The sequence below is a fragment of the Felis catus genome, chromosome F1 (assembly GCF_018350175.1).
Source record: "Felis catus isolate Fca126 chromosome F1, F.catus_Fca126_mat1.0, whole genome shotgun sequence".
Classification (NCBI taxonomy): domain Eukaryota; kingdom Metazoa; phylum Chordata; class Mammalia; order Carnivora; family Felidae; genus Felis; species Felis catus.
The window spans coordinates 23097383-23111074 of record NC_058384.1 but is presented as its reverse complement, the minus strand read 5'-3'; the positions used below and the strand labels follow the sequence as shown (position 1 = coordinate 23111074).

At 37.2% G+C, this 13692-nt stretch overlaps 1 protein-coding gene across 6 annotated transcripts in view; it reads left to right on the top strand.

Moving 5' to 3' along the window:
- Window positions 1–13692, top strand: part of SWT1 (SWT1 RNA endoribonuclease homolog) — a 104459-nt gene that overhangs the window by 43060 nt on the left and 47707 nt on the right. For all 6 annotated transcript variants that reach the window (XM_019821726.3, XM_019821725.3, XM_011291009.4 and 3 more), the window contains 3 exons: window positions 329–467; window positions 4831–4979; window positions 11576–11763. In XM_019821726.3, the coding sequence (XP_019677285.2) occupies window positions 329–467; window positions 4831–4979; window positions 11576–11763 (476 nt within the window). The remainder of the gene's footprint in view (window positions 1–328; window positions 468–4830; window positions 4980–11575; window positions 11764–13692) is intronic.

Sequence of the window (13692 nt, the reverse complement as noted above, 5' to 3'; positions counted from 1 at the left end):
ATTGACTATGTTGGAAAGTAAATTGAGTATCTTTCCTGATTAAAACTATGCTTCTTCTGATTAAAACAGTGCTTTTGTTTTGCACAGTTTCTGAAACTATAAGGATTAATACTAATCTGAATTTTACAAAAACAATTTGCAGTGGAATTAGAATTTTAAGATCACAATTGGCTTCTAATAGAATATCTCTTAGTTTAAAAAGAATTCAACTAACTATATTTTTCCCAGAAATATATATAGATATTTTTAAGTAATTCCTAAGTACTTTTTAATAATAGGAATAATAAATAAATTAGTAGGTAGTAATTTTTTCTAAATACTTTTTTAGATGCTGTACTTGAAACCACCATGGACTCTAATTCATTTATTACAGTGCTTTAGAAAACATTGGTTGGCTGTATTTGGATTAGTTATGGAGAAGAACGTGCTTTTAACCATTGAGAGCCTATATGAAAATCTCTGTAAAGGTATGAATTTTTTATTTTGTCTTTAGCAATGTTGTGTTAAAGTCAGACTAGCAGATATTTTCCATGGAATGTGAAGATGAGTTAATAAGAAATTGGTCAATTATTTTTTAACCATTTACACTTCTAATTACTAAAGGGAGTTTGTGGAAGCTGAATGAATGAAGTTCATAGAGCTCATGACCATTAATGGTATCACCACCATTGATATTCCTGGATATAGTGAATATTTAGTTTTTTATAATGTTTGAAAACTTTTAAAACCGTATTTTATTCAGGTATGAAAATAGAATTTAGACTTTTTTTTCATTTCTCACTGTGTTTAACACACAAACTTTGACCCCATTTCATGTACTAATTTTAGAAATAGTATATCAAAGTATGTATCTAAAATATATGGTTTAGGAAATAGAAAGTGTTTGTCTTTGGTATATAGTGAGTTCTAGAACCAGAAGACACTAGAGTCAACAACTTAGTTGGTGATTTTTAAGCCATGTTGCACAGAACCTTCTTGAAATGCCTCTGGAGCTGCCACAGATTGGAGATGGAAAGGCTAACTGGGAGCCTGGAAAGTTGGCGGGCCTTTAGCCCTCAACCTCAGCTTTAGCCATGCAGTTTTCTTTTATCCGTTTATATATGGAGAATCCATGTAGGTTTTGAAGAAAATGTTTCTCTGCTAAGAAAAAAAAGATGGGAAAAGCACTGATCAAATGTTACAAGAGCCATGTTTTATAATCAGGTAAACTATCCCTAAGAGGTAAGTGATTTGTCCAAAGTCAAACTACTGGATTTTTCTTGCTGTACCTTTAAAAAGCAAAATATGTGTAACAATTATTGGGATGTTCAGTTTGTTCTGGACTTTTTTTTAACTCCTCTAACATGATCTGTTCTGTTTATTATTTCCCTGTATTGGTTATATCCTGTCTGCTTTTGAAAAATAACTGTGAATATAGAGGACTATTAAATAACAACCTGAGTACTTGAGGATTTAAGCTAAGTTTAAAGGCACAAGAGCCAGGTAGTGAAGAATAAGATAATTTCATCATAAAACATATGCAAACAATTAATATAAAACTTGATTTAACACTAATCCTCCTGGAAGCTAAAACAAAACACAAACAAATATATTCTGTGGGAGGTATACCATGGCTATCTTTCCCTTGAAGTGTAACCTTTTGGGAAATGTCTTATATCTTTGGAAATTACTTCAGGGGATTTAAAGTACCTGGTCCAATGTCTTATGACTTTTAAAAGTTACCAAGTTTTTAAAAATCTTTATTTTCAGAGAGAGAGTATGGGAGGGGCAGAGAGAGAGAGAGAGAGAGAGAGAGAGAGAGAGAGAGAGAGAGAGAATGAATCCCAAGCAGGCTCCACGCTGTCAGCACAAAGCCTGATGTGGGGCTTGAACTCACGAATCCTGAGATCATGACCCTGAGATCACTACCTGAGCCAAAATCAAGAGCCAGATGCTTAACTGGCTGAGCCAGCCAGGCACCCCTAAAAGTTACCAATTTTTAAAAGACATTTTAAAAATTTAAAGATAATTTAAAGATAATTCTTTAACTATAGAAGATATTTATAGGTGGTATTATTATATAAGAGAAGAGACAGGGAATGACTCCATGGACATGCCTTTAAACCAGTTTTTATAAGACAGGGAATGACTCCTTGGACATGCCTTTAAACCAGTTTTTATAAAACATATAGAAATGTCTTTCATATCTTAAGTAGAAGCATAATTTAGTTCTATCAAAAGAGAAAGCCCATAATTCATGTATGATCTTGAATAAGATTTACTTTAAAGAATGGCATATTTAGTTGCCATTTTTCTCTTTTTCCAGGGGTGGGCAGTGTTTGTCTTTTGCACACAGCTTAGAGGTAGTAGGTAATAGGAAAGAATGAAGAGATGATGGCTGTTCCTTTTGCTAAAAAGTCTTTTTTGGAATCGTGTGCATAATTCATTGATCCTTGGTCTAGAAGAATCTAATGCCTAATGTGTACTGACTTGTGAAGAATATATAATAGAACTATAAAAGTGCCTTCTGCTCTAAAATAATTTTAAGAAAAGTCACAGTTTATGATTTTGTTTACTGTCTTTTAATAGTATACTCAGCTGTTAAATTATGATTGTGTTTAACTTCAGTAATCCCAAAGAATGTATCCTTAAATCAATTCATAGAAAATTGTGTGGAAAATGACTAGTAGCATTTCCTGATTTTGTTATCCATATTAACTTTAGTCAAAATGATTATTGACCTTACATAAGCATTCAAGTATTTCAACCATGTAGATTTCTTTTTATGTTGTGTCTAGGTACTGAATTTATCATTGTTATTTCCCTTCAGCACATTATCTTAGTAAAGACTTTTTGTGAGACAGAAATCAAATGATTAATTCAAGGCTACAAGCCTAACTGAACATTGACTGACTTGGAGAAGCATCCTTGAAAAAAATTGTGCCCAGTTTCTTTTCCTCAGGAGATTTGCTAGGTTCATCAAATCTACATTCTGTCCTTTGTGTAGCATTTCTTATCTGTCTTTTCCCACAGGAATTTAAACTAGTCATTGACTTTAAAAATAACTAAGTGTTTTGTAAGGAAATATACTTGTTTGTTTTATTTGATAAAGGGGAAGCCAGAAGCCTGGCTATAGCCATCACATTAGATTAGAACTTCTGAATATTGTATAATTAATTAATTAAATCTACTTTTGATTTTTATTTGATTTTTCAGTAATTTCCAAGAAAATACTTGTTTTTGTTTTTGTTTTTTTATATTAATTTATTTTTATTTAAATGTTTATTTTTTTATTAAAAGTATTTTTTAATGTTGATTTTTGAGAGAGAGAGACGGGGTGCGAGTGGGGGAGAGGCAGAAAGAGAGGGAGACGCAGAATCTGAAGAAGGCTCCAGGTTCTGAGCTGTCAGCATAGAGCCTGACACCGGGGCTTAAAGTCAGGAACTGCTCGAACATGACCTGGGCCAAAGTTGGACACTTAACCAACTGAGCCACCCAGGCACCCCTTAAATGTGTGTTTGCCTATTTATTTAGAGAGAGAGTGAGTGAGCACACATGTGTGTGAGTAAAAGAGAGGCAGAGAGGGACGGGAAGAGAGAATCCCAAGCAGGCTCCACGCTGTCAACAAGGAGCCCCACACAGGGCTCAGTCCCATGAACCATGAGATCATGACCTGAGCCGAAATCAAGAGTCAGATGCTTAACTGACTGAGCCACCCAAGCACCACTCTAAGCAAATACTTATATAAGTGATACAGAGGAACTATTTACTTTTTTAAACTCATAGTACCAGTGAAAAACCATGCTGGTGTTTCAGAATATAAACCATGCTGGTCTCTCAAATTTCTCTGAAACTGAGAACCTTAAAAGGAAACAAAACAAATACGTCGTAGCATGGTTATTTTAAATGCCTTTGAAAAGTATGTGTGTGTATATATATGTGTGTGTGTGTGTGTGTGTGTGTGTATGTATGTATATATATACATATATATAAAATATATGGCACATGTATATTATATATGTGTGTGTGTGTATATATATATATATGGCACATATATATTATATATGGCACTCTACCCTAATAATGGAAAGAATTTTTCAGTTCTGGGCTTTGATGATGTTAGAAATTTGCTTAACTTCATTGCTCATAACTTTTAAAATCTTTGAAATTATTGTCACCACCTCTGAGAACTTAATGTAAGTAATTTTAGTTGAGAGAAAATTGTTATACCTTTAAATTATTTCTTGTAGATTAACTCACTTTGCTAATTTATAAGGAAAAAAATACTGCTGGCTTATCTTGCCCACAGCTGTTACTCAGATTATTTATATTTTTGCTAAAGTTGTGTTGAGCGAAGAGAGAAAATGTTATTTTCAATAAATCTAGTATTACATTTGATGTAATGGAATTTGAAGTTAAATCTCTATGTGATTAACTGAGTTGGTTTTGAGAGGGACTGCATGTAACTTACCTGCTTACCCCGAAAATGTGACTCTTCTGATGCCTACATAGCAATCTGTATATGAAACAACCTCAGTTTTGAAAATCTGTAGTTTAACTTGTTTGGTAATTATCTCTCTTTTCTGAAAAGTATAATGTTCTTTCACTTTAAAGTTTACTATGTTGAGGGAATCTGAATCCAGAATACCTGGATCAACTCCAAGAACTTTGTCTTTAGCTAAATTTAATTTAATGCTTTTTACACCCAAGAAATAAGTTAGGAGTAGGGTATAGGTGTAAATGCATACTTTTCTTAAATTTCATAATTAACTTTAGATTGGCTTTCCAAACACATTTTTATATTGTATACTCATTCTTACATATGTTTTCCTTCTTAATTTCTGTTACCAGCTAACAAGGCAGTGGATTTTACAACAGTGAAATTTCTGCTTCAGGATTCTAAAAGTTTGTTACATGCTTTCAGTACAAGGTCAAATTATGATGGTATTCTTCCACAGGCCTTTGCTCAAGTTAACAAACTACTCCAGACATTTGCAGAGGTAAGTTACCTTTGGAATGCCATTTAGAGGAGCTAATTACATGTGTTCTAAAAACGTATTAGCAGATAACAGAGATAAAGGATATTTTAATTGTAACTTACTTGAACACACTAAGGGATTAAGTATATCTTAAGTGAATTGAAGGAAAGTAAGCAATTTTTATTACAAGTTATAAAACACATCCTCTTATGTGTGTATGTGTTTTGTACATCACCAGTAAGGAAAGAACATACTTGCTTAAGAGAATATCTCATGAAGTAGAAGAAGCATCTTTTTAATAAACTAATAAGAAATATGTGATAATTCCTATGGAAAGAATTGACTTAAGGGGTGAAATTATCTTTTGGATTAAGATGACCAAAATATTGGTAATTGTATTTTTCCATGGCAAATGTGACTTCGAGAATTATTGGTAGGAAAGAATGGACCTGGGAATTTAGGGGATTGCAGCTTGATCTCTGACTGGAGTTGCGTAGGGAAAAATACATTATCCTTTCCCATCACAGAACTGAGCCCTAAACCCTATCTTTAGTGAAACAAACATAGTGAACAAGATGGAACATTCAGGATACACATAGGCTTATCAGTCTTTGAATTAAGATTATTGAAAATTTAAAAAAATAGGATTGATTGAAATAAAATAATAATGAATGTCAAGTTTTAAGTTCCTTTCATCAATTGGAAACCTAGAGATGGGAGTTACCATGAAAATGTGGTGTTAAAATTTAGTGCTGTTTATCAAATAATGGTATGCCGACTATTATGTTGCCCACCGAGTGTTTAAAAATATTGAATTGTTATTTATTCCTGGATCCTGATTTTCCAGTTGCTACATTAGCAACAGATTCATGAAGGCCACTGGTGAAGAATCTATATCCTCATTAGTGCTTTTCCCTTAACACCTGGCATTAATGTGATTGCTGGAAACACCCTGTGATGTTTCCACAATGAGAGCTCTGAAGCATTTCTCCTTTATTTTCATGTTTAGAAACAGTTCACTGTCTGAGTCAGCCAGGAGCTTTGTGATTTAGCTTGGGCTTTTAACATATACTTTCAGGGGCACCTGGTGGGCTCTGTCTGTGGAGTATGCAACTCTTGATCTTGAGGTCATGAGCTCGAGCCCCACATTGGGGGTAGAGATTACTTTAAAATAAAATTAAATATTTAAAGTAAAATACACTTATGGTAGGAGTTGTTTTGTAGAATGCATTAGATTTATTTGGTATATGGCCCAAATACTTAGTCCTGTCTCAGTAACTTGAGCAACAAATAGATTACCTCCAGGGATAGGGTATCTGAATACAGTAACTGTAAAATAATAATAACAACAACAACAAAAATTAAAAAAATAAATAATCCCCCCCAAACTTTATTTACCAAATGTAGAAAATCAGGAAAATAGGGATATTCATTTGTTTGCTTCTGAGAAGGCTTGTGAGAAAACAAAATGGAAAGTTAACCAAAAGGATTATTTTTGAGATTTTTTTATATAAATGAGGTGGGACAGGAAAAGGAGACATAGATTTTTCTTTTTTCTTTTTTAAGTTTATTTATTTATTTAGGTAATCTCTGCACGCAACATGTGGCTCGAACTCATGACCCCGAAATAAAGAGTCACACCCTCTTCTGACTGAGCCAGCCTGGTGCCCCTACAGTATTCTTTTATAAACCTTCCAACCATCAAAAAATAAATAAATAAGGCTTGCTCTGCCAGGATGTTAGAATCATGAAAGTCAGTCTTCTTAAACTTTAGACCTACATGCCTCAGGATCCCCATCCTGGCTAGTTATGTCTTTAACCTCTAGTTATTTAACCCCTCTGAGCCTTAATTTCTTCTTTTGTAAAATGAATATAATAATCTGTGTCTCAGAACTGTCACGAGAATTAAATATACATTAATACTTGTAAAGCACTTAGTGCCTCACACAGAGTGAGTGCTATGTAGGTGTTTGATAAAGGAATCCATCTACATACTTGCACACATGACTATTTGAGACCTGAGGAAAAGAGGCAGCATGTGATGATTTAAGAAACATATCTCAGAACAAAATATGTCTTTCATTCATGTATATGTTATAGTTCATGATTCATGTAAACAGGCAAAATCAGAAAGAATAACTTTCTTTTTGTCTTCCTGCACCCAAAGATAGAAAAGGGTAACATTTACTTTTATTTTGGAGAGAGATCATAACCTCATTCAGAGTCAGATTGCTGAAGGTCAAGTCCTGTTTGTGAGTCTTACCAGCTGTATGACCTTGCATGAGTTACTTACCCTTTCTATGTCTCAGTTATAAAATATGGATAATCATAGTATCTGTTTGATAGGGTAGTTGTGATGATTAAAAGAGCTAATAGATGCAGAGTTCTGGGACGCCTGGCTGACTCAGTCAGTGGAGCATGCGACTCTTGGGGTTGTAAGCTCAAGCCCCACGTTGGGTAGAGAGATTATTTTAAAAAAATAAAATCTTTGAAATAATAGATACAGGGGCACCTGGGTGGCTCAGACACTTAGGCACCTGACTCTTGATTTCGGCTCAGGTCATGATCTCATAGTTCATGAGATCAGTCCCCGCATCAGGCTCTGTGCTGACAGTGCCGGAACCTGCTTGGGATTCTCTCTCCCCCTCTCTCTGCCCCTCCCCTACTCTCTCTCTCTCAAAATAAATAAATAGACATTTAAAAAAAATGACTGGGTGGCTCAGTCATTCAGCATCTGACTTCTGCTCAGGTCATGATCTCATGGTTGGTGAGTTTAAGTCCCACATTGGATGAGCACGAGCTTTGGGTGTGCTTGTGCCCTGCTTTAGGTGAGCTCAGGAGGGGTGGAGAGAGAGGGAGAGAGAGAATCCCACGCAGGCCCCACTCTGTCAACACAGGAGCCCAAACCCACAAACTGTGAGCTCGTGACCTGAGCCGAAATCAGGAGTCAGATGCTTAACCCACTGAGCCACCCAGGCACACCTCCCCCAAGGTGATATTTAAAAAAAAAATTATTTGGGGGCGCCTGGGTGGCGCAGTCGGTTAAGCATCCGACTTCAGCCAGGTCACGATCTCGCGGTCTGTGAGTTCGAGCCCCGCGTCAGGCTCTGGGCTGATGGCTCAGAGCCTGGAGCCTGTTTCCGATTCTGTGTCTCCCTCTCTCTCTTCCCCTCCCCCGTTCATGCTCTGTCTCTCTCTGTCCCAAAAATAAATAAACGTTGAAAAAAATAAAATTAAATTAAATTAAAAAACTTAAAAAAAAAAATAATAAATCATTTGAATCAATAGTATAGCACTTTATTCTGCTCAGTATCATTATTTATAAATATTTAAAATATTTTTAGGGGCACCTGGGTGGCCCAGTGGGTTCAGTATCTGACTCTTAGTTTCAGCTCAGGTCATGATCTCACAGTCAGGAGATCCAGCCCCTCGTAGGGCTCCACTCTCAGTGCTGTTTGGGATTCTCTCTAGCCATCTCCTTCTGCCCCTTCCCCTGCTCTGCTCGTGTGTGTGTGTGTGTGTGTGTGTGTGTGTGTGTGTGTGCACTCTAAAATAAAATATGCTTAAATATTTTTCATTGTCCATGCTATTTACTGCACTACCTCTTTCTGTCAACCACCAAACTTCTTAAAGAGCAATCTATAACCATGGTTTCCATTTCTTCACTCACTTCTTCCTTAATCTTTCACAAGTAGAATTTTACCTCCACACTCTGGTAAGTGAATTAGGTTATCATTTCCTTCTTAATGATCAAATGCACCCTTTTCTCACTCTTTCTTCTTCTTTCTCATTTCTCAACCTTTCTTCAGCACTTGATGTTGTCTACCCTTTCTTTCCTGAAACTTCTCTCTTTTGGCTTTTATTGTTATTGAATACTTCTGACTCTTCCCCTATCTCGTTGATCTCTTTTTTTCTTTTTGCTAATTCCCTCCCTCCTTCAATTCGTCTACCGTTGTCCTTCTTTTTTGCTATATTCTCTCCTAACAATCTCATCTACTTCAGAGGTTTGTCTCCCTTGAGAACAGTTCCCAACTGTGTCTTGTAGGCTGCAGATCTGCATATCCAATTACCTGCTAGCTATCTCTACCTAAATGTCTTTTTATTCTTCACAGACAACATTCTGAACACAAACTTGTAGTCTGTTTCTCCTCTTTTCTGTAACCAGCCCTTCTTGGCTTTACTGCAGGTGGCCATAAAAAACCAGAAATACAGATAAATATACATTAAATGGCTTACTGCTGTTGCGCTATGTGACATGTTCAGTGTGTTTTCCTTCATCAGCAAGGCATAGTTTAAGGTACTGTTTAAAACTGCAGTGAACGTGGCACATTAAAATAGCATTTTCATCACTTCTAGCACATGTATCTCTGACGTGTTGATGTGTTTATATGTTTGACTTTTACTGAATAAAACTGTGTCTTTATATTCTTTGGAGAAATAATAATCAAGGGGGTTTGATCTATTTCTACTTTATGGACACTTTATATTTCTATTATTTGTACCATTATTCTTCTACACATCCAGATTCAAAAAATCTTAGAGTCTCCCTGTTCCCTGAATCTAGATTTTAGCCAAGTCTATCTAACTTTGCTTATAGCATTACTTACCCCAATTTGAGAAGTCCAGGACAAGAATGCTAAGAGAATTGTCAGCTCTTAAAATTCTGTAAAACATTGCAAATTTCCACAAGTGTCATCTCCATTCCGCCTACACAGGAGCTAACGTCCCCAAACCATCCATTCCTAGAACAGAAGTGAGGCCTTGATGCCATATTCATCTCTGCCAACACCAGACATGTGGCCAGATTTCACAGGGGTGACCCGTGGATATACTGCCATCTTAGAAGCTGTGAGACCAGAGCAGACACAGGTGTTAAGTGGGAGCTGGCCCCACATTCCTTCAGACTAATCTACCTGAGCGACCGCTACAGTCTGATACTGGTGACAGCCATTAGCAGGATTGTCATACCCTGGAGCCTTGTTTTGAGCTTCCCTGTTATACTCCCAAGGCTTTGTCTAGGGACTGCATTGGGTGGAGGAGTTGTAAAGGTGGGGGAGGGGGAATGCAGAGGCCCTGTAGACTGGAACAGTGGAATGCATGTCTAGGGCATACAGCCAGCAGTCTCCTTTCCTGGAGGCTCTAGTGGAAGCCGTAGTATTTTTTTGTTTGTTTAAATTTTAGTTAGTTCACATACAGTGCAATATTGGTTTCAGAAGTAGAATTCAGTGATTGATCACTTATAACCTATAACACCCAGTGCTCATCCCAAGTACCCTCCTTAGTACCCATCACTCATCTAGCCCATCTCCCCACCTACCTCCCCTCCATCAACCCTTAGTTTGTTCTCTATCGTTAAGAGCCTCCTGTGGTTTGTTTTTCTCTCTCTTCTTTCCACCCCCACTCTACCCCAGTCTTCCCCCATATTCATCTGTTCTGTTTCTTAAATTCCACATATGAGTGAAATAACATATTTGTCTTTCTCTGATTGAGTTATTTTGCTTAGCTTAATACATTCTAGCTCTTTCTGGCCAAGTCTTTAAAAATGTTTCTTGCATGGGGGACCTGGGTGGCCAGTCACTTGAGTGTCCAACTCTTTGATTTCAGCTCAGGTCATGCTCCCAGGGTCGTGGGATTAAGCCTCGCATCCAGCTCTGCACTGAGCATGGAGCCTGCTTAAAATTCTCTTTCTCTCTCCCTTTGTCCCTCTCCCCCACTCGTGCTCTCTCTCTCTCTCTCTCTCTCTCTCTCTAAAATGAAAATAAATATTTCTTGCAAAAGTTTTTCTTTTTCTTTTACTGCCTTTTCCTACTTAATTCAAGTTCTTAGGACTCCTCTTCTGAATCATTTTAGTAGCCTTCTGACCAGTCTTCATGCCTCTACTTTCTTATGTTCCCGTTTGTCTTAGAGTACAGTCCTGAATCTGTCACTTCCTAAGTTAGAAACCTTCAGTGGTTTCTTCAGTGGCATAAGATTTACATTCCATTCTGATTTTTTTTTAAATAATAGCCCTTTGCAATCACATTCTTGTTAATGGATTGTAAGGTGCTTGGAGGCTTGATTACACATGTTTTTCATTGTATCTTAGGTGTTCTCTGTCTAGTTTAATGCCATACATGTAAAAGTGTTCAAACAATATTCTTAAGTTGATATTAGCATGTTAGCTAAGAAACGTCACTATAGGGGCACCTGGATGGATTAGTTGGTTAAGCGTCTGACTTTGGCTCAGGTTATGATCTCATGGTTGACGGGTTCGAGCCCTAGATAAGGCTTGCTGCTGACAGCTCAGAGCCTGGAGCCTGCTTCAGATTCTGTGTCTCCCCCTCTCTGCCCTTCCCCCACTCACACTCTGTCTCTCAAAAACGAATAAACGTTTAAAAAAATTAAAAAAAGAGATGTCACTGTAATAAACACATTGGAAATATTGTTTGATATAAGTGGAAAAGGAAAATATTTTTTCTAGCTCTGATGCCTTTCTGGGAATATTGTGTACACAGTCAAGGACAAAGAATAGTCAGCATTTCTCGGAAAGCTAGAACAATGTAAGCACAATTGACATTCTGTTTCTCTCATTTACTGATGAAGGACTAGCTGAAATTTATTAATTCTTATTTCCCCAGGTCAAGGCAAAACTTAAGCAAAATCCTTCAGAAACTACAGTGCGTAAAAAGCAAGAAGATACCTCGTTAATGAAATCTAATAACCAAGAAGTCACCATTTTCTCAGGTTCTCATCTTCCCCAGCCCAACAGGCATCAAAAAATCTGGTCTACCCTAGAGAATGTTTGGACAACATTATATCAGAACAGGTACTAAATTTCTAAGAATTTTTGAATTCTAGGGTTTTCCATCATTGCTGTTATTCATTGGGCAGTTAGTGTTTGGGTTGTGAGTTGAATGCATTAGATTACCTTACTGAGAGGCTTTTACCAACTCGGTGCTTTAGAAACAGTGATGCTTAAATAGGGATGCAATCAGATTCACCTGGAGAGTTTTAAAAATATATATGCCTAGGCTCTGTGCCTAGAAGTTCTGATTCGGTCTGCTAAGACTGAGCTGACACTGCAATAGTGCATAAAAAAAAAAAAAAAAAAAAAAAATCTCTCCAGGTGATTCAGATGTGAACTCTTGATGAGAGGCATTTCCCATGTATGTCAAAAACCGGTGAAGGCCACCTAGATTGGCTGAACAAATTAGCAGGATACAAAGCCTTAGTAAAATTTATTTTAAAAAAATTTGTTTTTTAACATTTATGCATTTTTTGAGAATGAGAGAGACAGAGCATGAGCAGGGAAGGGGCAGAGAGAGAGGGAGACACAGAATCAGAAGCAGGTTCCAGGCTCAGAGCAGTCAGCACAGAGCCTAACATGGGGCTCAAACGCATGGATCATGAGATCATGACCTGAGCTGAAGTTGGACGCTTAACTGACTGAGCCACCCAGGCGCCCCTAAAGCCTTAGTAAAATTTAAAATAATCTAAGAAAATGTCGTTTTGGATTAGGGAAAATTCATATAAGGCTTTTTGAAAAGGAAGATAAATATTTTTATTCAAAAGGAAAAAATGCAGGGCACTGGGGTGGCTCAGTTGGTTGAGTGTCCCAACTTTTCAGCTCAGGTCATGATCTCACAGTTTGTGAGTTCGAGCCCCACGTAGGGCTTGCTGCTGTCGGCTCAGAGTCCAGATCCTCTGTCCCACTCTCTCTCTGCCTCTCCCCTACTCACACGTGTGCTCTCTCTCTGTCTCAAAATTAAAATAAACATTTTTTTAAAGAAAGGAAGAAATGCTTTTATTCCTTTGATACACATGAAATACTATGTTCCTGGTAAAATGAAGAGATAGAGACCAGTTGTGAGTAGTTCTTTAAATGCTGCTGGAGTTAGGGGCACCTGGGTGGCTCAGTCGGTTAAGCGGCTGACTTCGGTTCAGGTCATGATCTCGCGGTCAGGTCAGTGAGTTCAAGCCCCGCATCGGGCTCTGTGCTGACAGCTCAGAGCCTGGAGCCTGTTTCAGATTCTGTGTCTCCCTCTCTCTGACCCTCCCCTGTTCATGCTCTGTCTCTCTCTGTCTCAAAAATAAATAAACGTTAAAAAAAAATTTGTTTTTAAATAAATGCTGCTGGAGTAACTTAAAAAATAATTTAAAACAACTGATTTTAAAGTAGGCCAACAGTCTCTCCCATACTTTCTCCCAAACCCATAACCTTTATATAATTTTATATATATTATATAATTTGCCAGTCATACTATATGCGGTTTAGTGTGATTTTAGTTCAAGGGTCCAGTGTGACTGTTATTTTAGATTAATACCATCTGTCCTAGCAGCAAAGGAATAGGAGCACTCTTCTTAACCATCTATTTTCAATTTACAACACTGTAGATTGAGGGCCCATTTTTAGCCCTTGGAATTTTGTATTTTCTTATAAAGCAAAGGTTTTGTGTGTTTGTTTTGTCCAGTCTTAACATATTTGTAATGTTTTGGCTAATCAGAGATTCTTGTTAGCTGAAAGTTACCATATATGCTAGGCAGAAATTATCACTTTCAAAATAAAATAGATTAAAGCCATTTGTAAGATGCTTTAATCTTCTCTTCATTTAGAAAATATTTGAATACTGCAGCGCCTGTGTGGCTCAGTTGGTTGAGCATCCGATTTTGGCTCAGGTCACGATCCCAGGGTCAAGGGATCAAGCCCCCTGTTGGGCTCTGCCCTGAGCGTGGAGCCTGCTTGAAATTCTCTTCT